The sequence below is a fragment of the Sorex fumeus genome, unplaced genomic scaffold (assembly GCF_029834395.1).
Source record: "Sorex fumeus unplaced genomic scaffold, SorFum_2.1 ptg000126l, whole genome shotgun sequence".
Lineage (NCBI taxonomy): Eukaryota > Metazoa > Chordata > Mammalia > Eulipotyphla > Soricidae > Sorex > Sorex fumeus.
Window position 1 is genome coordinate 3290092 of NW_026606183.1, and position 23434 is coordinate 3313525.

Consider the following 23434-nt stretch of genomic DNA (forward strand, 5'->3'; position numbering starts at 1 on the left):
TGTATGTGTCTTATGTGTAAAGGTAAGGTAAAGGTAAAGGCCCTCCCGTTGATCATCGATTTGCTCCAGCGGGCCCAGTAACATCTCCATTGGAGACTTTGTTGTTACTGTATTTGGCATATATATGAGTTTGGCATATCTCGTGCGGGCGAGATACTCTCGGTAGCTTGCCGGGCTCTCTGAGAGGGGCGGAGGAATCGAACTCGGGTCGGCCATGTTGGCTGTGTGCAAGGCAAACGCCCTACCGCTGTGCTATCGCTCCAGCCACATTATGTGTAATGTGTTTTAATATATTGAGCTGCAGAGTAGGCAGGGAGAAAGTAAATGTGGTCAGAGGTTAGACATCAAGGACTGTGATGCAGGGTCCTGGAGTCATTACTTTCCTATGAAATTAGAAAGATTTCAAAATAAAAAGTTAGGAAGCAGTTTTTAAATGGCTACTAAACTCATTCTAAGGGTGGGGACTGACAATTCCTGCAAAGGGAAAGATCTGAAGCCAGGAATTTTCTGGTGTATCCAATGGGAAGCGCCAAGAGAAAAGGAAAGAAGTGGAATCTGAGACATCTGGTGCTTCTTAGGGAGATGCTCAAGCTGCCCAAGAGGCTAATTGAAACTAAATCTTATTCCTGGATCCGCAGCCCTTAATGTGACCCAAACTTTCCATTACCAAATCCCGAGGATTTCAATCCTGATATTGTGTGCTTGAATCTGGAATCTGTCTCATCAGCTAAAGATCCCCCCGATTGAGGCCACATGTGGCTGTGCAATAAGTTCTTTTCAAGCCAAACTTTCATGTTACCCCCCCCCCCCAAAAATCTTTAAGAAGAAATACATGTGGTCCTCTTCCCCTTTAAGCCCAGTTCAGGCTATTTATTGTTTCATTTGATTGTTGAGAAGTCAGAAATGACTAAATTGGTTCCCAATGTGGTCTGCACATTGCTTTGGCCAGGAATGGTCTGATTAAGACAAAGCCCAGCTCCAGCAGCTCCCAGTGTCAGATTTGTGTGTGTTGGGCAGGGGAGGGGTGGAGGTCTAGGAGTGTGTGTGTGTGTGTGTGTGTGTGTGTGTGTGTGTTCTTTCTTTCTGATGTCCTTCCCCTGTGGCTTTCAGATTAAAGAGTATGTGATGACACATTTATCCTTTTGGTTTTGCTTTCAAACACAAAGCTGACAAATGTGTTTTATGGGCCTGTGGTACCCAGTGACAGAAGCTCAGAGCCCAGGAGGCTGGCTCTGGCCCTGATGAGGAAGTTAAAGGGTCCTTCCCAGTTGGAAGGGTTAAATGCAAACCATAGGGCCCTTCTGATGTTTTGTTGATTTTCCAGGACATTCCTGAAAGCCTGGGGGGTGGGGGAGGAGATAAGTCAAACAGCATGTCCTACTTAGATCTTATTGTTGTAGACCCCAAGAAAATGGAGAGGAAAACATCATGTTTAGCACCATAAGTGGAGATTAGATAATGTGTTTGATGTTCTGTATGGAAGAGAGAAGAGAAATTATGCATCCCAGGGGTTGGAGCAGTAGCACAGCTGGTAGGGCGTTTGCCTTGCACGCTGCAGACCCTGGTTCGATTCCCAGCATCCCATATGGTCCCCTGAGCACCGCCAGGGGTAATTCCTGAGTGTGGAGGCATGAGTATCACCCTGTGCATCACCAGATGTTACCCAAAAAGAAAAAAAAAGGAAAAAAATAAATTATGCATCCCTGTGTCTTCCCCACAGCCACGACAAGAGGGACAAAGCTGGGCCTCTGACCTGCTATCCTGGTACCAACTCCTTCAGCACCTCCCCTCCATGTAACATGTACGGCTGCTGCCCTGAAACCAGTTATTAAATCTCAAAGGGCCCATGGCCAACGATAGTCAGTCTCCAAGCTTTATGTCCATCACCAGGGTCAACAGGAAAACAGCTCAGAGTCCAAAGCCTGGGTGAATGTTGTTTGTGGTTTGATCTTTGTATAAGAAGGACAGCATCATAAATTTAGAGCAAAGCTCCCGCCCTACAATTGTATTTTCATCAAGCCCCTCCCCCACCATCTCTTCACCAAGCAAACTCATGGCTTGCAAAATAAATGGCATTTCTTCCTGCACTACACAAAGGAGAGTTTTGTTACATAAAGATGGGTGGCTATTTCAAAGCCTGGCTACAATTTTCCTGTTTTACTAACACTTGTAATTAAATCCGTCAACTCCCTCTAAGAGTCTGTGTAAATACCAGCTGCTCATGAAGTCGTTTTCCTCCTGGAGAATTTGAGAAGTGGCCCGGTGACAGTGGCCCTTCCCAGGCGCTCAGGTGGATGGAAGCCCTGTGGGCAGATCCTTGCTGCCTTGAATCTCGCGAGTTTTCTGTGAACGTGGCCCACCCCACTGCCTGTGATGTTCCTGCACATCTTGGGTCCTGGGGGTGGGTGTTCCGCTTGGTCTCGGCTCCCTGGTTCAGTAGCAGATGGTTGGGAGCGGGACATGGCGGCAAGGAGGAACTGGAAGGCCTGGCAGGAGCTTTGTGAGAAAGTGAGGAGAAGGCCATGCCTCTCGCTCCCTGGGGAGCTGCAGCCTGCTTTTCATGCGCCACCAATGTGGTCCCCACCAGCTGTCACTTGAATACAGGCAGTCTATCTGACGGGGATCAGAGGAGAAAGTTGTGGATAGCTTTGAGCACATCCAGCCTCTACTTGGGGATGAGAACATTCTCCTCCAGTTCAAGTGCTCTGGAATGGCTACATAGTATCTTTTATCCCCCTTCCATTGGCAGAGAAGTAAAACTTTTTTTTTTTGCCCCAGAAATCATGGGATTTCATCCTAAAGCAGAGCAGCCCCTGGCTGGTTTTCCAGAATTAAATGCAGTTGCTCAGGGTTGTCATTACCTAAGGGGGAAGCTGAGAAAGTGTTAAGTGAATCATGAAGGAGATTCAACATACCTGCTGGTGTTTAAATTGTACTGTATGAATGTGGGTTTCGTGGCATTTGAAATGCAAAAGCTGGGAAGCGATCTCCCCCACCTGCTCAGTTCATGCAGATTCAATTCTCTCTCTCTCTCTCTCTCTCTCTCTCTCTCTCTCTCTCTCTCTCTCTCTCTCTCTCTCTCCCTCTGTGTGTGTATTTACTTGAAAATACTTAGCACCCCTAGAACTATTAGTAACTATTCCTCCTTGCTCCGAGCTACGTCTGGCCTTGCATTTCAACCACAAGTTCTGTTGCATGGATGCTCTGTGGGAACTGTTTGCCGTGGAGGTTTCAGGTTAAATGCGCGGGTAGGTGTCAGGGAGTGAGGGTGGAAAGGATGGAGCTGTGGCCCACACCACCTCAGCTACTTTCAGTTTCTATTTGAAACTGAAATCACAGAAGAGCTGTCAGATGGCAGCTGTGCATTTGGTGGAAACGAGAATTCCAGATTTTATGCTAATTCGGTTTCAGGTTCCTTTGAACCTGCAGTTTCATGAGGCTGTGCTTAAAACTGCAATCTGTTTTAGATAAAAGAAGGGATTACTAAAGACTTTTTAGTTTTGCAAACATTCGCAGCCTCTGAAAGGGAAGGGAACACTCAGATTTATTCTTTCATTAGTATTGTCATGTTACATTTTCTTATACTTTATCAAAGAAAAAACTTCGGGGTGGGGGTGGGGATTCAGAAAAGATTTCCCCCACCCCCACCAAGGATTTTGGTTGTTGTTATTTGTCTTTGTTTCAGTATTGGGTACTTCAAGGTCTGTGTCACTCTCTTGCCGTGGCAGGAACGCTAAAGTGAATGCGCTGAGAGTCATTTCATCCACGGGTCTGTTCATCTTTCCCTTTATCTGAGCAGGGGCCTGAACTACATGGCCATTTCAGTTGCCTGCTGCGTTTTTGTAACAAAGTACAAATTGAATCCCTGGTAACACAACAGTTAGTTACTTGCTTACAACAGTTGCCTTTTGGGCAAAGTGATGCTGAGAGAGTTTCTCTCCCGGTCCCAGGAGACTCAAGACTCTCTGCCGGGTGCAAGAACTCCATGCACGGGGTCCATTCCCCTCCGCTGGCTGTTGGCTGGGAACTCCATTAGCCCTTTGGCCCCAAGGCCTCCTGTTCCTCCTTGGGAGACTTTCCTGCAACATGGTGGCTGGGTTCCAAGAGAACTGGCTGGGGCCTTCTTAACACCTACTCTATGGAGTGCTGGAACATCTCTTCCTCTTCATTGTATTGGTCAAAATGTTGCGGTCCAACTCAGAATCCAGGGAAGAGAAGATGAGGTCTCCCTTCTTTGGGGAGAGTGGTGTGGACAGACAGAATTTCTGGAGACCCTACTTTGAAGAGCAGCTGCTCCAAGAAGTAATTGTGATTTGGAAAATCCACTCTTAGTGAATAGTCGATGTCTAAGAAAACCTATGTGTGCTTTGTTGTTTGCCTGATGATGATGATGATGATGATGATGATGATGATGAAGTGTTTATTCTGTGAAATACTACATGGGGAACAGACTGCAGTTTGACTGATTGCGGGAGAATGTGTGTCTCTTCTGTTTTAGTTCAAAGAGATGGGGCCATTCATTCATGAAGTCATTGATCTGGCCACTATTCATCGCCGTTTCTCACTTATAAGTAAGGAACAGGAACACTGGGACATACACCAGGAGGAATGGCAGGGCTGTGGCAGGGTAGAGCGATAACAAGGCAGGAGGTGGGTTCTTTGCTCCCCAGAGAGCCTTGTTCCCACTGAGGAAATGCATGATGCAATGCAGTGTTTCCCAAATTGGGAGGACCCGTTTCCCAGAGGGGCAGGTGTGGGGGGCGTGCTGCAACAGTCTTATAATATCCTCAGGTGCATTTGGGGCCACTTTCTGTTTATCTGCACGAAAGCAGGTTTTGATGGGGGTGGGAGGTGTCAAGTAATTTTATGTTGTTTGTTTCATTTTTCTGAAAAGTGGCAGTAGGCCATAAATAATTTTAGAAATGTCTGCCTTAGGGACTAGAGTAATCGTACAGCAGGTAGGGCATTTGCCTTGCACATGGCCAACCCGGGTTCGATTCCCAGCATCCCATATGGTCCCCCCAAGTACCACCAGGAGTAATTCCTGAGTGCAGAGCCAAGAGTAACCCTTGAGCATTGTCGAGTGTGACCCCCCCCCCCAAAAAAAGAAAAGAAATATCTGCCTTAAAGGAAGGCAGAGGTAAAGGTCCAGAGATGAACCAAGAAACAAGTTTCTTAGATGACTTTCCTTTGGGACATCTTTAAGATTCTCTTACTTGGGAGCACAAGAAGCAGCTGCTTGTCAGGTTAAGTTGCTACCAAAGTTTGTGAATGGAGACTCTGTCACAACCAGAGGACTTGGCCTCACCCTCCAGAGCATTGTCTGAACAGAATAGTGTCTAAACTGGCATTGGTTTATCCGTCAAGTCAGTGATGAGGATTATTGAAATGACTGCATGAAGGCTGCACACTTAGTTCTGGTAGTGTAGGAGGAATGGGGCGGACTTACAAACTTTCATGATTACATTTCAGTCATACAATTTTTGAGTACCCGTCTCTCCACCAGTGCCCATTCTCCACCACCAATGTTCCTAGTATCCCTCCCAGCCTTCCACCACCCTGCCTCTGTGACAGGTACATTCCTTCTCTCTCTCTCTCTCTCTCTCTCTCTTTCTCTCTCTCGTTATGGTTTACAATACAGGTACTAAGTGGCCATCATGCCATCATGTTTGGTCCATAGCCTACTCTAAGCACACATCTCCCATCCCAAACAAGCTCTCCAATCATCAACTTAGTGGTCCCTTCTCTATCCCATCTGCCTTTTCCTCCAGCATGTGAGACCAGCTTCCAAGCCTTGGAGCAATCCTCTTGGCCCTTACCTCTACTATCCTTAGGTGTTAGTCTCCTATGATGTTACTTTATATTCTACAAATGGTATCTCTGCAACTTTATGATTTTCCAGGACTTGAGAAATAAAAAATTGGGTTCTTTGCCCAACAGGAATTTCATCCAGTAAATATTTGGACCATCAGGATGCTCCAGGGGGGAGCTAAGATGCAAGCGTGAAGGCATTGTGAAGTTGAGCCCATGAGTGGGGATGGAGGGATCAAATTTTCAGTACCCTGAAGCTTTGTAATTTCCAAGAAAGAAAGCAAGCCCTTTGAGAGAAGGCTGTAGGGAACCATTGCTCATGGTTCGCAGATTATATCCCTGGGAATGGAATACTCATGCATCTAGATAATATCCTTGTAACTTCAAAACAGTGTTGTCACCCCTCTGAGTCTTGAAGTCGCTCTATATTTGAAACATCAGAACTTAGTTAACTGTGGTCTAGAACAGACATATTTCAACCTTCAGAATCTGCAGAACTCCAGGTTAGGCTGATGGAGTGTGAGTAGAGAATGGTAGACAATGGCTCCGTGGAGAGGCGCCGACACACATGAGGCTAGACAGTTACAGTCTGCCAGTGACTCTTCCAAACAGCAAGCAGACAGTCTGTTACTGGCCTCATCTTAAATCTGGCGAATGGCAGTGGCTCTGGTGAGCTCCCAGGGCTGACATTAGGCCGACGATAGAATGACTGCGAGCACTTTTGAGAATGCTTGTTGCTATGGACAGGTCCGTGGCACCCTGCTGGGGTGCTGAACCGTAGGGTCTTGAAAGGGGATCATGAGAGTGGGGGGAGTGTTAGGATGTTCTTTGTCTGTCTCAGCCTCCATCGTACACTGTTTGATTTGCTCCTCACTTTCTTTTCTTCATACCAAAATGAGTATCAGAACCACTTAAGCATCCACCTGCAGAGCAGCTAGGATGACTTAGGGACCCTTTCTCTGGATGGAACAGCTGAACATTCAGGGGAACTCTTCAAGTCGCTCACCCTCCTAGAGATTGGAAAGGCCAATTCCCTGCACAGAGCCTCACTCACAAGACCGTGGGTGCGGCTGTTGAAACATAGACAGTTGCGCCTCTACTGGTGACTGCAGGGACTGCCCTTTCTTTCTTTCTTTTTTTTTTTTTTTTAATTTTAATGAAGAAAATGAGGCTTTGGAGAAGTAAAGGAGTCTTCCTGGTCATCTGTTTTTGTTTCTTTTTTTGTTTGCTTCTGTTTTTTTAATTTCTTTGCGAAGTAAAACTGATTTTATTTGGAATTTTTGAGGAAGGGGAATGAAGGAAGGAGGGGGAGAGAAAAAGAGAGAAATGCCTGAGTTTCAAACATACCCAGCCAGCTGTAGACTCACTCTCCTAATCACCAAGCCTGTGGCCAAGCCTTTTCAAATCTAATAACCCTGCTTAAAAATCATGTTATTGGGGGCCAAAGAGATAGTTCAATGGGCTGGAATGCAAGCTTGGTAAGCGGGAGGCCAGAATTTAAATCTGTACAGTATATTCCCCAGAGCGTCAAGGAGGAGCAGACCTCAAGCATAAAATCAGCGGTCTTCCCCAAGCACTGCCAGGCATGGCGTGTAACCAGACAGAAAAACTAATACATGAAAAATCCTCGGTAATTGAGGCAAAGGGACTTTAAGGAAATACTTTACCAAAAACCTCTTATTTTCTACCGAAGACTTGTTCTCCACCATTATAGAGCATGTTCTACTTTGACCCTCCTTGTAGCTCCTGCAAACACTCCGCACACATTTTTGTTTTTGTTTTAATGAACCCGCCCCCTCCTCCCACTCTCCCTGTAAAATCCCAAGAGGAACCCCTCACATTGAAAATTGAAGCAGAGAACGAGGGCAGGATGAGCATGTGTCTTTTTGTTGTTGTTGTTGTTTGCTTTTTGGGTCACACCTGGAGATGTACAGGGGTTACTCCTGGCTCATGCACTCAGAAATTACTCCTGGCAGTGCTAGGGGGATCATATGAGATGCTGCGAATTGAACCGGGTCAGCAGCATGGAAGGTAAACACTCTACCTGCTGTGCTATTGCTCCAGCATGTGTCTTTGTAGAGTGTGGCCGTGCACTCTGACACAGACTTCTTTTTTTTTCTTTTTCTTTTTGGGTCATACCCGGTGATGCTCAGGGGTTACTCCTGGCTCGGCACTCAGGAATCACTCTTGGTGGTTCTCGAGAGACCATATGGGATGCTGGGAATCAAACCTGGGTTGGTCCCGCGCAAGACAAACACCCTACCCACTGTGCTATGGCTCCAGTCTCTGACACAGACTTCTTGGTCCCAAACAGCAGATTGTCCCATCACGGTGTGGCCGAGGGGGAGCCAAGTCTGGCAGTGTGAGCCCTGAGACCTTCCCGGATGATGATATGCATGGGCTGGAGCGATAGCATAGAGGGTAGGACATTTGCCTTGCAAGCGGCCAACATGGCCGACCTGAGTTCAATTCCTCCGGCCCTCTCGGAGAGCCTGGCGCCCGCAGGTCAACGCCTGGCCGTCTACCTGTGACGTATTCGATATGTCAAACACAGTAACAATTGTCACAATGGAGAGGGTACTGGGTCCGCTCAAGCAACTCGATGAGCAATGGGAGGACAGTGACAGATGACATGCGCAGAGCCTGCACCTGTTTTTTTTTTTCAGTGCCCTTTTGTGTGTGTGTGTCTATGTGGGAATGTCACATTCTGAATATTAATATTTTGATGTAGATTTGGTGGTTAAGCAAGAGATATTTTATAGTTTTTTTTATACCCTCCCTCTCCTGTTATAGTTTATAGTACCCTGCAAAGTTTCAAAGTAAAATTCTTTTCCTTGACTTCTGCACTTGGAAAATATTTATTCCCCACTGCGTCTCAATAGCACGCACCATAAACTAACCCAGTTTGGTTTATTTACTTCCCTCTTGTTGCGGCCCCATGATCAATGGTAGCAACACAGGCAGAGAATGGTCGAGGCTTTTGCTTTGCAACAGGAAGAGGATGAGCTACTGCCATCTCCCCTGGGTCTGATCTGCACAGAAGCTTCCCTCTCAAGCCCTCTGATTGGCAAGGGCTGGGGTCCCGAGGTTGACTGGCTGTTCATCACTAGAGAAGGAAATTGTGGTCGTGAGATTCAGATGAATTCGCCCCAGCAACAACAGTCTCTGCGACACAGGGAGAGTTTTAATCTCTGGGCTGGGGAGCAGGGGAGGCAAATGTGAGGATGAGTAGAGGTGGGAAGTAGGACGCCTTGACTGCAGAGGGGCCAGGGCTGCTATTTTCTAGCTGTGAGAAGATGCTGGCTTATGTCCACTCTGGGGCCCCCGTTGCCTGCCAATAACAAGGAAGAAAGCCATTGGGCCTTGTCACCGTCCGTGGCTCGGGGCCTCCAGCAGTTTGTTTTCTGCCCATTTCTCTCCACTTTATCAGGTACCAGCACCCCACTAGCAGCCTGGAAGGATCTCTGCCATTTATCTGTTTTCTTCTCGTGCCTCTGTCACTAGTATTGGATGTGTGGCTTGGAAAATGCCAGCGGGGGCATTATTATGTCCATGAGAAACTTGGAGGGTCAGGAAGAAGAAATGGAAAGCCCAGCGCATATCCTCAGATGCTTCTGGTCCTTACTGTATGGAATCCCATATTTAGGCCATGACAGTGATGTAAATAAAATCGCACAAGGTAGATTCCTGATTTGGTCACAACACAAATCAAACTGAGGGGCCAGAGAGAGTACAACAGGTCGGGTGCTTGCCTTGCATCCAGCCGACCTGGGTTCAGACACCTGCCAGGAGTAATCCGTGAGTGTAGAGCCAACAGTAAGCCCTGAGCACTGTCTAGGATGGCAAAATAAATAAATAAAAATTGGAGATCAGAGAGTATGGGGATAAGGCACTGGCCTCACACGCGGCTGACCTGTTTTGATCCCCAGCACACCAGATGGTCTCCTGATATTGCCAGGAATAACCCCCAAGCGCAGAGCCAGGGATAGCTCCTTAGCACCTCTGGGTGTGGCCTTAACATTGCTAAGTCATTAAAATAACATTGAGGTAGTGGCTATCCCACACAGAGGAAAGGAACAAAAAACATGCTCCCACACCACTGAGAACCTGTTTTAGAGTACCAGACAGAGGGTAGGCCTGTTTGAACTGGAAATCACAATTTCACATGTCAGAATGAAATAATTGGCATGCATGCTATTTTAGATTCTAAGAGATTGAAGGTTTCCCTGTGAGGAGGTGAATGCTCATAACATTTTGCTTGATGTAAAATTGAACTTTATAACCTGAGGAGGCCTGGGTTGCTCCAAGGTTACCAAGTGTGCGTCAGTGGCCCAGGCCATCCTAGATGTCTAGATAATTCTCATCCCATTCACAGGGGCTGTGAGCTGCGGAGCCTGGCATGGCCAGTGGCGCTGACTTTGGGTCTCTTTTTGGGTCACACCCAGCTATGCTCAGCGGTACTCCTGGCGGCGCTTGGGGGACCATATGGGATGCCGGGGATTGAACTTGGGTTGGCCATTGTGCAAGGCAAATGCCCTACCCACTGTACTATCACTCTGGCCCCTGGAGGTTGCTTCTGGTGGCATTCGGGGTACCGTGTGGTGTGACAGGGATTGAATTCGTGACTCCTGTGTGCAAAGCATACATGCCATCCCATGCTCTCCTTCCCCAAGAGCACCGAGGTCTCCTCTTAGCAGCCAACACAGGCCAAGTCCCACTTGCCAAGTGACAGATGCTATTATTCCTGAGGCGTTGGAATGGCTGTCAGCTCATTTTACAGATAGGGAAACTGATGCACAGCATGAAGAGAGTTTCCCTGAAACCTCCTGGCTCAAAAGTGAGAAGACCGAGGATGCCGGCCTCTGTCCAAAGAACAGACAGAAACTTGGATTTCCACAACTTTAACTTTTGAATTTGGACAGATCAAATCTCCTGCAGGCACAGAAATTAGCCAGGGAAGTGACTTCCTTCCTGAGGTTAGCTGGAGACAAGTCTCATCCGTCCATTCTCACTCCACCTTGGCAGGCTTTTCGAACCACATCACTTAAAGAAGACTGAGGAACCTTTGGTGAAGAATTTTTCTTTCTTCCTCCCCCAGGACCCACCCTGGATACATTCTGTTAAAGAGTCTGGTGATCCGTCTCTTACCATGAAAATCGTGAACTTTTCTATGTGCGATATTTGACAGAAGGCCAGAATTTATTTATTTATTTATTTATTTATTTTTTTACAGTTGTAGATTTACAATTTTTTTGGTGCTTGGGTTTCAATTATACAATGATCAGATACCCATCCCTCCACCAGTGCCCGTTTTTCACCACCATGGATAATATCCCTCCCACCCCCATCCCCCCATCGCCCCTGCCTCTGTGGCAGGACAATCCCCTGTGTTCTCTCTCTCCGTTTGGGTGTTGTGGTCTGCAAAAGAGGCATTGAGTGGCAAACATGTTCAGTCCATAGTCTACTTTCGACATGCATCTCCCCTCCTGGGAGGATCCTCCAAACATCCTTTATTTGGTGCTCCCTTCTCTATCTGAACTGCCCTTTCCTCTAGGATACCCGGCTGGCCTCTAAGTTATGGGGTAATCCTCCTGGTGCTGATCTCAGCTATTCTTGGGTATTAATCTCATACTTTGTTACTTTATATCCCCCAGATGAATGCAATCTTTCTATGTCTATCCCTCTCTTTCTGACTCATTCGCTTAGCATGATACTTTCCATATTGTACCACTTGTATGTAAATAGAAGGCCAGAATTTATAAGACATATTATACCAGCAAAGTTTAGTTTCCATCTTGTAATTGGTGATACAAATGGAATCAAACCTTGCATTTTTAAGCTCTAGATCTTTGCCATTTTAGAGTCTTTTTTTTTCCTTTTTGGTTTCAGGGTCACATCCAGCAATGTGACCCAAGGTCACAAGGGTTACTCCTGGCTCTGCACTCAGGAATTACTCCTGGCTGGTGCTCAGGGGTCACATGGGATTCCAGGGATTGAACCCCGGTTGGCCGCATGCAAGGCAAGCAGAGCTCCCCATCTGCTATACTGTCATACTGTTCCACCATTTTAGACTCTGAATGACTTCCATTTGTTTTGAAATCTACTTTAGCTTGAAATAGGTTTGGAGATTTTAAGAAGACAACTCCGCATTTTAACTTTATTTCCCTTGTGCTGCCAGGGATTAAACCCAGGCTTTCAGAAAACATGTGTGGTGTACACTGCCAGTGAGCCAAACTTCTAGGCGCTTAAAAAAAAAAATCCTTAACTAATCATACCGTGAGCCAAGATGTTTGATTATATATTTAAAGTTGTGTTTGTGTCTGAAGTAATTGATCTTACAGTGGGAAGTCTGTTGAGCCCATCTCCATGTTGTTGGCTTCTCTTTGGGGTCCCCCTCTGTCCGATTTGCTCTCTTAGATTCAGCCCAGAGGCTAAAGCTGATGTTAAGAACCCATTAGTGCTTGGGAAGGGAAACCTTCTGGATGTCTAAGGCCCGAGGACTGCCAGTCTTTGGCTTTGTAAACTCCGGATTAAAATTCCAATAAAGGGGCAGCTAGGTTTCTCAAGGAAAAAAAAAATCACACCCATGCATCTTCTGGATTGTTTAAAAGATGTTGGAACAGGACCCAGTGACCCTGTATGTGGATTATCCAGATTCGGTTTCCTTTCTTCTTCCTTTCTCCCGGGGCTGCCCTGTACTGCTCCAGTTCCAATTCTGACATGAATTTCCTCCCTTCCAGAAAGAAATGGAACTAGAACAACTGAGGGAGGGAAGAGGGGTGGAGAAAATGGACCCATTCCCAAGTCTAGTGAGACATGGAGAATGCAACAGAGCGGCCTGTGACATAGCAAGGGCTGCAAGCCAGGTGCAGAGGGACAGTACAGAGACCACGTCCTTTGGGATGACTCTCTGGAGGATTGGCTATTGGCGTGGTATCCGTTCCTTTCATCCTGATTGCTGATCAACACACAGGGACACATGCAGTCCCAGGCTTTCATCTGAGGACTAATCCCTACCCATCAGGGATGACAGTCTGATGCAGGCCTTGGATGGTGGTTGCTGTCCCTCGTTTGATGAGTTGTCGGTGCCGTTTGGCACCTCCATTTACCCAGCAGGAAACCTGGAAAGAGTGCTGGAAAAAATTTCTTCCCTGTAACATTGATTTTAGTCAAGCAACAAGACAAGAAAACCATCCCGTTTTGATTGCTCCTAAAACAACAACATTTTAATGTCTTCCTTGAAACTTTAATGTTTGCCTTTGAGTTGTTGTGAGACTGTTAAAAAAAAAAAAGCAGCTTCAGAATGAATGCCCCCTGGCTCGAAAGCCTTGCTAGCTTCTGTGACATCTTGTAAACAACCAGAAAATTCAACTCCGAGCGTCCACCCTTCGAGGCACCTTTCCTTTCGATTTCCCTGCAGTCTGTGGTGGAGAAAAATCTCTCCGGCCCCTATCATTGCAAAAAGATTAGCTAAGCCACATTGTGCCACCAGCTGTGGGGTTAAGAGTGGAGAGGCTTGAGGGAGAGGGCCTCTTATTTCCAAAATGGATTGCATTTGGAGGTTAAAGGGGAAAGGGATGCCTTAGAGGAAGAGCCTCCCTTTCTTTCCCTTGAGAGGTTTTCCAGAAGTGCTAGGAATTCAAATGGTGATGGATGCTCAGCTTCATGGAGGTGAGGAATGGACATTATTGTTTTCCACCGGTCTCCATGGTGCTCACACAGCCCCTTTTCTGTCCTTTCTTCCCAGCTGTGCTCTGGGTAGCCAAGGCCTGGAAGGAAAGTCGAAAATTGTTAGCATCCCTTCCAGTCTCCACTGCGGGTCACAGATTTACCCCAGAGCCCTCTCTGGAGCCAACTAGGCCTTGCTGCATTCACTTTTTTTAAAAATTATTATTGAATAACCCGGAGATACAGTTACGAAGTTTACATGATTGAGTTTCAGTCATACCATGGTCGAACACCCAACCCTCCACCAGTGCACATTTTCCACCACCAGTGTCCCCAGTATTGCCCTGTCCCTCTGCTACCCCCACCCCATCCTATCCCCTGCCTCTGTGGCAGGCACCTTCCTTCTTAACTCTCTACTTTTGGGCCTTATGGTTTGCAATACAGGTACTGAAAGGCCATCGTGTTTGGTCTTTAGTCTACTTTCAGCACACCTCTCCCACCCCGAGCGCTTCCTCCAACCATGATTGACTTAGTGGTCCCTTCTCCATCGCAACTGCCTTTCCCCCCAGCACATGAGGCAGGCTTCCAAACCATGGGTCCTCCTGGCCCTTGTCTCTACTGTCCTTAGGTTCTAGTCTCATATTATGTTATTTTATATTCCACAAGTGAGTACCTCCATCCACTTTTCTGGACAGTCAAGGCTCCCAGCCAAGCCCCATGGGTGGGGTTAAAACTCCAGAGTTTTCACAGACGGGGGAGGTAGTACAGCAGGTAAGGCACTGGCCTTGAGCATAGTCAACTGGTGTTTGATCTCTGCATCCTATATGGTCCTCCCGAACACTGCCAGGAGTGATTCCTGACCACTGAGCAAAGTAACCCCTGAGCATCGCTGGTTATGCTCTCTAAACCCCTAAATATAATAATAATAATAATAATAATTTTTTTTAACTCCAAAGATGTGGAAGGGTCTCCTCCCCACCCTGCCCACCATGTGTGGCCTTATCCCATTTTAGGGCCTCTGTGCTTGGAATAATGTAGAAAGGCCAGGATTCTGCAGAGGAGGGCGCGCAAGGCTGGACAGAAGGGCCGCCATATGCTGCGCAGGAGTGAGATGCGGGGGGCACCGTCCCTGGCCCAGTCAGTAGTGTTCGGCCGCCTGCGCCCCGCCCCCACCGTGCGGCCCCCCACGCACTGCACAGTCCGCTTCTGCGGGCGGGAGGTGCCCAAACGTCGGTTGTCCCGGGTGCCAGGAACCTTCGGTCTTTGTTCGTGGAAGGGGCGGGAGTGGAGACCTTTTTTTGTTCTCACACTGGACGCGGATCCCGCCCTCGTTCCCAGCCAGCTGTTTATTGCGCGCGTTGTGGAGTACCTACTGTGTGCCGGGAGCTTGGCATTCGTCACTGCCCCCCCCCCTTCCACCCCAAGACCCGCACCACCCACCCGGAGAGCCGGCCCTTGCCCGAAGTGACAGACCTGGCCGCGGTCACCCCCCTCCGTCCCCCTTCGGGTCCCCCCTAGGCTGCGGGGCCTGGAGGCCGTTCTCTGCCCGGGCATCTATGGGAAGCGTGGGGTGGGGGTGGGGGGGCGCCGAGCCGCCGTGCCCGCCCGCGGGGACGGCCGCCGCGGGGACCTGGGGCCCGCGCCGCGGGGGGTGAGCGACAGCTGTGGCCGTCGCGCCCGGGGACTGCGCCCCGGCGGGGCCGGCGGGCGGCGGGGCGAGAGGCGGGGCGCGCGGGGCGGGGCGCGCGGGGCGGGCCGGGGGAGGGGCGGCTCGGGCTCGGGCTCGGGCTCGGCGCGCAAGTCCCGCTCCGAGAGCTGCGAGCGTGTGCAGGAGGCTCGCTCCCCGCCTTCGGGGCGCCCAGTCCGGAGCCAGGGGCCCCCCGTGCCGCCGCCGCCCACCCCCTGCTGCCAGCCGGCCCGGCTGCGGCCGCCCATGGAGTTCACTTGAGCGGCGCGCCGGCGGGAGAGGCAGCGCGGGCCGGAGCCCAGCCAGCCCCGGGCACTGCCCGGCCAGCAGGCGCCGGCGCCCCCCGCAGCCCGCCCGGCGCCCCGGCCCCGGCCGCGCTTCCTCGCCGCGCGCCCGGGAGGCCCGGCGCGGAGCACGATTCCCGGAGCGGCAACTCCCTCCAGCGCCCGGCGGCGGGGCGGGCCCGGGACCGGCCGGCCCGCCGCGCTGCTGCCCGAAAGGCGGGCCCCGCAGTCGGGGAGCCCCGGGCAGCCGCCGGGGAGAAGCTGCCGCCGCCGCCGCCGCGCGCCCTCCTCCTCTTCCTCCTCCTCCTCCTCCTCCTCCTCCTCCTCCTCCTCCTCCACCTCCTCCTCCTCCTCCTCCTCCACCTCCTCCTCCTCCTCCTCCTCCTCCTCTCCTCCTCCCTCTCCCTCCTCCCTCCCTCCGCACATGGTCTCCTTTGTCCTGTCGCCGCCGCCGCCGCCTCGCTCTTAGCTCCGCGCTCCGCGGCCGCAGCTCGGCCGCTCGTCTCCGCCTCGACCGCCCGGGACGCTCGCGCGAGTCCCCGCCGTGCCCGCCGGCCCCGCGCGCCGCAGGAGCGGCCGGGACCCCCGCGGGCGAGCGCGGGTCGGGGGGCCGTCGGCTGGCGGGCGGGCGGGCGCGCGCTCCCCGGGGCCGCCGCCGCCGCCGCCGCCGCCCGCCGGCCTTGGCCGCGCTAGCCTTGAGCGCTGCGGGCTACGCCGGGCGCCCCAAGACCCGCTCGCCGCTCCGGACCCGCGCCGGGCCAGCCCCGGGACGCGGGCGGGCGCACCGTGCCCGATCGGACTTGGGCGTTTTCTCTCCGCGTCGGGCGATTGCCCCCCGCTTGCCGACGAGCCGTCCGCGCCCGCCCCGCTCGGGAGCCAAACCATGAACTTGGGGCTGACAGCACCGCGTACCCCTCGGCGACCAGGTAATGCAGCCCCGGGGGCGCGGCCGCCCGCGTTCGGGATTCGGGAAGGCGGCCGGGTGGGGGGGGGGGTCTTTTGTTAACGGCGGCCGGGCCCGCGGGCTGGCGAGGTGGCGGGGGTGGGCTGCTGGCGTCCGGCGCGCCCGAGCCCCCCTCGGTCACCCCTCCGCCTGCTGCCCGCCTCGCTCCCCCTCTCCGCGCCCGGCGCGCCCGCCTTTGTACTTTTCTCCCCGCGGCCGGCGGCGCGCTGGGCCGGGCGGGAGCCGCGGCGCGGGCGGCCCAAGCTGCGCGGTTGGTGCTGCCAGGGGGCGACCCCCGGCGCTCTCCCCGCCCCGAGGGGTCCCCTCCCGACGCGGGCCGAAGTCGGGGTGCTGCGCCGCGCGGGCTCCCCGGGAAAGTGGCCGGCCGCGCCGAGGTGGGCATCCGGGCCGGCACGCGGTGCCAAGGAAGCGAAAGGAGGCTCTGGGCGGCAGTTGGCGAAAAAGAACTCGCGCTTAAGTTTCCAGGGGGGTTTCCTTTCTCGTCGGAAAGTCCCTTTCTGCGGGGTGCGGGTGCGGGGGGCCGTCGCCCGGGTCTGCAAGCCGAAGGGAATTAACGGGCGGAGCTCGGACCCGAGTGACCGCCGCCGCGCGCGCCCTACTCTGCACGCAAGGCTGGGTCGCTGTGTTCGGGCCCTCTTCGTCTTCCCTCCTGCGATCGGCCCGACTTCTCGAACTTTTTTCTTTAAGCATCAACTACGGCGACCAGTAATTTGGGGGGAAAAAAAAAGGAATTAAAAATTTGCACCCCCTTCCCCCCTTCAAAAGACTCAGGCATGAGAGGGCCTTTGGGGAGGGTGGGTCAGTGTTATTTCAGCCTCTTGCTTTCACGCTGCAACATCGATCGAGGTGGGGTGGACCGAAATGGCGAGCCCAACTCGCCAGGTTTCCCGTTCGGTTTTCGTGTGGTGTGCCGCTGTGTGCGCGCAGAGAAGCGGGCGCCGCGGTCCCCTGCACACTCTCCAGCTCACCAGGTTTCCATTAGGCGTTGCTGGTTTAGAAAAAAAAAAAATCAGCCAGGAGAATTGCAGACTTTCCTAAAGGCATTGAAAAAAGAAAACATCCCGACATTTAAGACCCAAGGCGCCAAATATTTTGTACAAATGCTTTCAAAGCAAAAGTCGAATCTGGAAAGTTCGTGAAGGACAAGCGTTTTCATGTAGTTCTCCGCTGAAGACTGGATAAGAAGCTCTTCTCGGACTTTTAAGCGCTGGTCGGGGGAAGAAAAAAGGATCTGGAATCATTAAGACCTCTGTGCATTCTTTTTCATTGGGGCGTTTTTCCCCCCCTATGGAGGTCTTTTTTTGAAGACACCCCTTCCCAGTGGCAGAAGGAAGGCATCGTTTATTTCAGGCTTTGTGACATGGAGCAGAAGGCTGGGGGTCTCACAAAGCTTTTATTCGAAGGCATGCTCCTAAGCCCCTTTGAATCCCGTCGGACTTAGTTCTCCATTAACTTTCTGACTGGCATCCTCAAACACATTCTCTAAGTTTGCTTAGGATGGGAGGAAGGCTCCGGTACCCTGCTGTCTCTGGTGCACCCAGGGAGGTGGCAACCCGGGAGGCCGGGAGAAACTAGGGCCTGGGCACCTGCAGACTCACTCTGCAGCAGCAGAGGAAAGCCCTAAGAAAAACAATCAGAACCATTTCTTTTCCTTTCTCATGTCTTTTGTGTTTGGGTTGCAGTCATTTATGTGTTGCCTTTTTTTTTCTGTTTCATTGGGCCAATTAGATTGATGACAATAGATAATCTCCAAATTTATGAGGGTTCTTTTAGTTTGGTAAAGTGACTTAACTAAGAGTTTTTTTTTCCTTTAAAAATTTATCTACTAGAGTTTATATTTTTGACCCTGTATTTTTAATTCGACCATTGCAATTTGAATGAGGAGGCCACTATTTCACTCTTGCAGAAGAGTGAGACACTCTTGCCTCTGAGATTCTAGTTAGGAAGCTGATTCCTCGAAACCTCACTTGTCACGCTGTCAGGATTTTACACTGTCCTGGAAGGTCTGGTTTAAGAGTTCCATGTTCGTCACAGCGTAACTTCCCTCCATACCACATTTTTGGGGTCAGTTTTTATGAGAAGGTACTATTAAATTTAAAAAAAACTAATTGCATTTAATCTGCTAGACAGCATAAGAGGGCAAAAAAAATCTGATTTATTTTCAGCTCTTTATAAATGTATATACAGCTTGACACTTGTATGGCATTTATGTACATTTTTTTGTTGCCAATTTGTTAATCATCCAAACAGCCCCATTCAGTAGGAAGAGTGAAACTGAAATAAAGGCAGAAGAGTCATTATGAAAATTTGTTGTCTTTCTGTATGCTACTTTTCTTAATAACTAGAACATGTCCCCAGATAGATACATGATTATTTCATTTTTTTCCAACATAATGCATCAGACTAAGTTGACTATCTTCTTTGTCCCCAAAAACCTGACCCAGAGTCAGAATTTGCTATATTTCAGAGTCCCCACTCTCTTACATTTCTTCTGAATTCATCCAACATTATATGCTTTGCATTGCCAAGACATGGCACCTCTGTCTAACGAAAGATAAGCAATTTCCTTCAAGAAGGGGTTTATGTAGCAAAAACAGTTTACATACAGCCATGATAACTTTTGCTGCGGCTGCATCTTCAAATCATGTCGAGGGGCCTTTGCTTAAATTTTAATTTGATTTTTTTTTTAAGTTCAAGAAATCTTATGACTGCTACAATTTTGCAGCATTTTCCCTCAATGTGATTTCAGGTTTATTTTCCAGAAAATGAGTGTATCATTTTTAAATCTCTTTTCCTCCTACTGTTTAAACAGGCTTATTTCAATTCTTTCAAGCCAGTGTAATAATGAACAGACACGAACAGCGGAAAATGGAGAGGAAATCACGTTCATGCAGGGACGGACTGTCCCTGTCCCTAGTCCAGCAGCAGCCTCACTGGTCATCTCAGACAGATCTTAGGGGCATCAGAGGAGTCTTGAAAAATTAATTTCTAGGAGTGCTAATGAATTTTTTTTTTTCGTGAGGAAAAGCCTAGTGTTAAGTAATAGCCATTTCTGGCTTCATTAAGGAAATAGAAAAATTGGTATGCTTGCAAATAACAGGAAAAAGGGGTACCATTTCCAAAAGCAATTTCTGCCAGGGAAATTGCAAAATCATTATGTGGATGAGCTGAACTGCTTTGTATACCAGTTTGGAGAAATATGTTTTTCAAAGATAATATGTCTAATAAGGACAGGTTTTAAAAATCCGGTTTTTCTCCTAGCAGATAGCTGCACTGCAGGTCTCCGGCCTGTAGTCAACTAGCACCACCTTCTGGCGGATGGCGGAAGTGTTATTTTTCGGCCAGCTTCTCTGAAATAAGAGTATATTGATTTCAGATAATAGTAATGACCATGGTGACCACCAGCATGAATGACAGTAACACCCTTTCCCCTTTTTTTGTTTTTTAGGCCTCAGATGCCAGCTCTGAAAAACTCTTCAATACTGTTATTGTAAACAAAGGTAAGATTCCTTAGTTCTGAGCAAAGAGCTTGTTGTTATATTCCTTGTCACTGTTTTTTGCCGCTGGAAGAAAAACTGTAATCCCTGGCCTTTCTCTTCTTGTTCTAGAGCTTCCATTCAGATTCTGTTGGCTTTTTTTCTTTTTTTGTTTTTTTGTTTGTTCGTGCTTTTGCTTGAGAATCTGTTCTGCATGTAAACCAATTATTTTAAAAGATGGCATTGAATTTTATGAAATGGAATTGGTCAGCTAATCAGTGCTTATCTGTGTGGCTTTGCTTTTAATGTCAGAAGCTTTCACTGAACGTGGGGAAATCTGGTTCTCAAATGTGGTAACTTTATTGTTAGTAATCAAGTACCAGCAGTTCAAGAACAGTAAATAGTGGATTTGTCCCAAAGACTTGAATAACCCGTCAGTGTTTAGTATTCATGGTATTATGATCATAAACCAAGCCTTCTTCTGCTGTGGGCTTTCTGTAAAGTTAATAAATGAACTGGAGGGCAGAATTTAAATACGTGTTCTCCATTAATTTCTTCCAAAGTGCAATGCAGATTAAGAGAGGCTAGTGATGGAATAGTGCATTAAGGGAAAACTTCTCTTAAATCATTGCCAATTGGTTTCTGGACAGTGTTTCATTTGTAGCAGTTTAGGTGGAAATAGGGAAATTGGTGGAAGTCTCTAATCAGTGACTCTGCCAAGGTGTATAATTTTAAAAGTGTATATTGCACAAACTCTTTGATCACTTCCTCTGCCCTATAGCACCAACATGGGTGCTTGCATGATAATTACTAAATAAAGAAGCCGGCTAATCTCCTTCTAACTTGGGAGATACTTGAATAGAGCAGGGCCTTCTCACAGTGAAATTCAAAACCACACCAGATTCTGTTCTTTGCCTGGACTAGCATATTTGATAGCTGGTTGAGTAAGAAACACTTCCAAGTGTAGTTATTTTGAGCTCCCAGATTATTTGGGAATATGATCCCATCACAGTTTTAAATTATACTGTTGTGTTTAGCTTTCCCTTGAGGTGTGGGTGCTTATGTGATTGCTGGTACTCCAGAGTTGTTGTCATATTGAATTTCATCTTTTTTTTAATTGAATAATGGAGAATTTTTAGTTTTATATTTCATCATATTTTTTTGATGGACCGAAAGTTCCTATAAATTTGCTCTCCATCATGCTAAAAGCCCAATACAAGAGCTCTGAGCAGTTCATCGTGTATGGCACTCATACACAGATGAGGCACCTGCTTACTCACTGCCTGTTTTGAGTGAGACAAGAGACTGGGTGGAGAGGGGTATGTTTGGGTGAGAGCAGGGGTCGGAACAGGCCCGTAGGGAGATTTTCTGTGACAGCCCTTCCTGCAACCCCGTGTGACGTGACAGTCTTTGATTTGCTGTGAGAAGCTTCGGAGTGACTTTTCCTTTTGGGAATATGCCCTCACACATCCAGCCCTGTTGCAGTGGGGCCCTGGGTCCAGGCCTGGAGTGAGCCTCTGCCCGCTTCCCCCCTGTTTCTGCCACATCTTCCCTTTCCCAGTCAGATGTTTCCCACATGCTTGTTTTTGTTTACTCCTCGGGTGTGATTTGTGGCATCTCTTGGCTTGTGAATAGCCCTCCCTCTGACCGGGTACCTTTCTTCTGAGCTGCTTTTCTGGGGTGATTTAGTTGCCTTGAAAGGATTAAGGTTTCTTTGTGTATACAGAAAATCAACATAGGCTTTTCGAAGCTTTGCTAGGGAAACCATACACAAATAAGCATTTTAGTTGATGGCAGATTATTCCTTTGCCCCTTATTTCCATCAAAATGGCCTTTCTTTTCTCCGCTGAGTTCCCCCTTAATGCCTTATGCTAATTCCTGTTGGTAACATGAATGACAAGAGTCGGAATCTATGCAAATCCAGGTGCTTCCGAGTGGCCGGCCTGGTATCCAGTGCTTGGCCTCCTCCCCCTAGAGAAAGGGATTGGGGCCGAGGGTGGACACACGGGCACAGTTTTGTTAAGGGGATTAGTATTCAAACTGCTAAATATCAGGGAAACAACTTCAAAAAGGGCTTGTGTAGCGATCATGTCAATAACGGCTTCAGGAGCAAGAGCGAGACTCTCTATGTGGTTTGGGGGGTGTTTTTCCTCATTTACCGGATAGATAGTTGACAAGGCCTTCAAGGAACTGTCAGCTTCAGGCACATCAAGTTCAAGTGCTCCTGCAAAGCGGCCCGCCTGCCTGCAAGCTGGCTCTCCCGTCCCTCTGTTCCTCATTCCTAGCCAAAAGCCATAAAAAGCATTGTGAGAATGGGCAGATTTACACCAGGTAGCAAACGCCACCGGGAGAAGCTTCGAGCCTGGCTTCCTGAGCAGCCAACTCCACACGGGGATTCCTCCCCTCCAGCTGCCGAAGGCTGCCTGTCACCTCTCCCTCGCAGGAATCCCACGGTGTGAGGTACAGCTTTTAAGCTGCTGGTGAGATTATGCAGCAGAGCCCGGTGGTGGGCAGATTTGGCCCATAAAATTTCACCGTGGGAGGGCAGTGCTAATCTCACCAGTTGATTGTGGTGGGGGGCAGCTTTGATGTCGGGTTGTGCGTCTGGGGATGAAGCTGCAGGCGCAGGCAGCCTGTCTCTGAGCCAGAATCTGTCCTCAACTGCTTGAGGTCAGGGATTTCAATCAGCGGGAGTGGTGGCCTTGGGTTTCTCCGTGGGGTGAAGCATGCTGTCTTATCATCTCTGGTTTTTCGCTTCTTCTTCTTCTTCTTCATCTTTTATTTCACCAGGAAGGACGGTTCCTCCAGTTTAATCAGGAACTCCTGATACTTTCATGGTTAGGTATTACAAATGGTTGTCTCCTTTTGATGCTTGTGTTGAAAACAACACACCAAGCCCCACTTTTGCTTGCTTGCATACGGGACATGTGTGTTGCTGAGCTCAGAGCTTGTCGGAAAAGCTGGGCAGATGAGCCTGCCAATCATGAGGCTTGGGTTGTAGAACTTAAAATACAAAACAAAACAAAAACAAAAAAAACAGCTAACTTTAATCAAGGTCACGGTTGCCTTCCTTAATCTTTATGTGTTTAAATGTTTACAGGAGAGTCATGTGAATTTTATGAATCCTTCTGTCTTTGTGACTCAGCCATCTGCCAAAGGAAAAAATTAATTTTCCCAGTGAGACACACACTCAGAGACTGTCTTCTTGTCCCTGTTTGGTTGGTGGAGCTGCCGTGGGAATAACATGATTTGTTCCCTTACCTCTGGAGGAGTTATTTTTTGGTGTTTTTGTTTTTGCGTTTGGGTTTTGCTGCCACACCTGGCAGTGCTTAGGGCTTACTTCAGGATTCTGTGCTCAGGGACCACTCCTGGTTCCCAGGGATCACTCCTGGTGCGCAGGTAGCACTCCTGGTGAGACTTGGGGAAATATGGGGAGTGGCCGGGATCGCATCCAGTTGAGCGTCCTCCCTGTGGTACTCTCTCTTGGGACCCGGGAGTAGTTCTTCTTACAAGGACTCTTGGGTCAGTGCCATCTGGTGAGCAG

General features: G+C 49.2%; 1 protein-coding gene across 6 annotated transcripts in view; it reads left to right on the forward strand.

Annotated features, from left to right (window-relative positions):
- AUTS2 (activator of transcription and developmental regulator AUTS2) overlaps nt 1-23434 on the forward strand; it is a 1241040-nt gene that overhangs the window by 1134081 nt on the left and 83525 nt on the right. For all 6 annotated transcript variants that reach the window (XM_056137725.1, XM_056137727.1, XM_056137726.1 and 3 more), the window contains one exon: nt 19863-19914. In XM_056137725.1, the coding sequence (XP_055993700.1) occupies nt 19863-19914 (52 nt within the window). The remainder of the gene's footprint in view (nt 1-19862; nt 19915-23434) is intronic.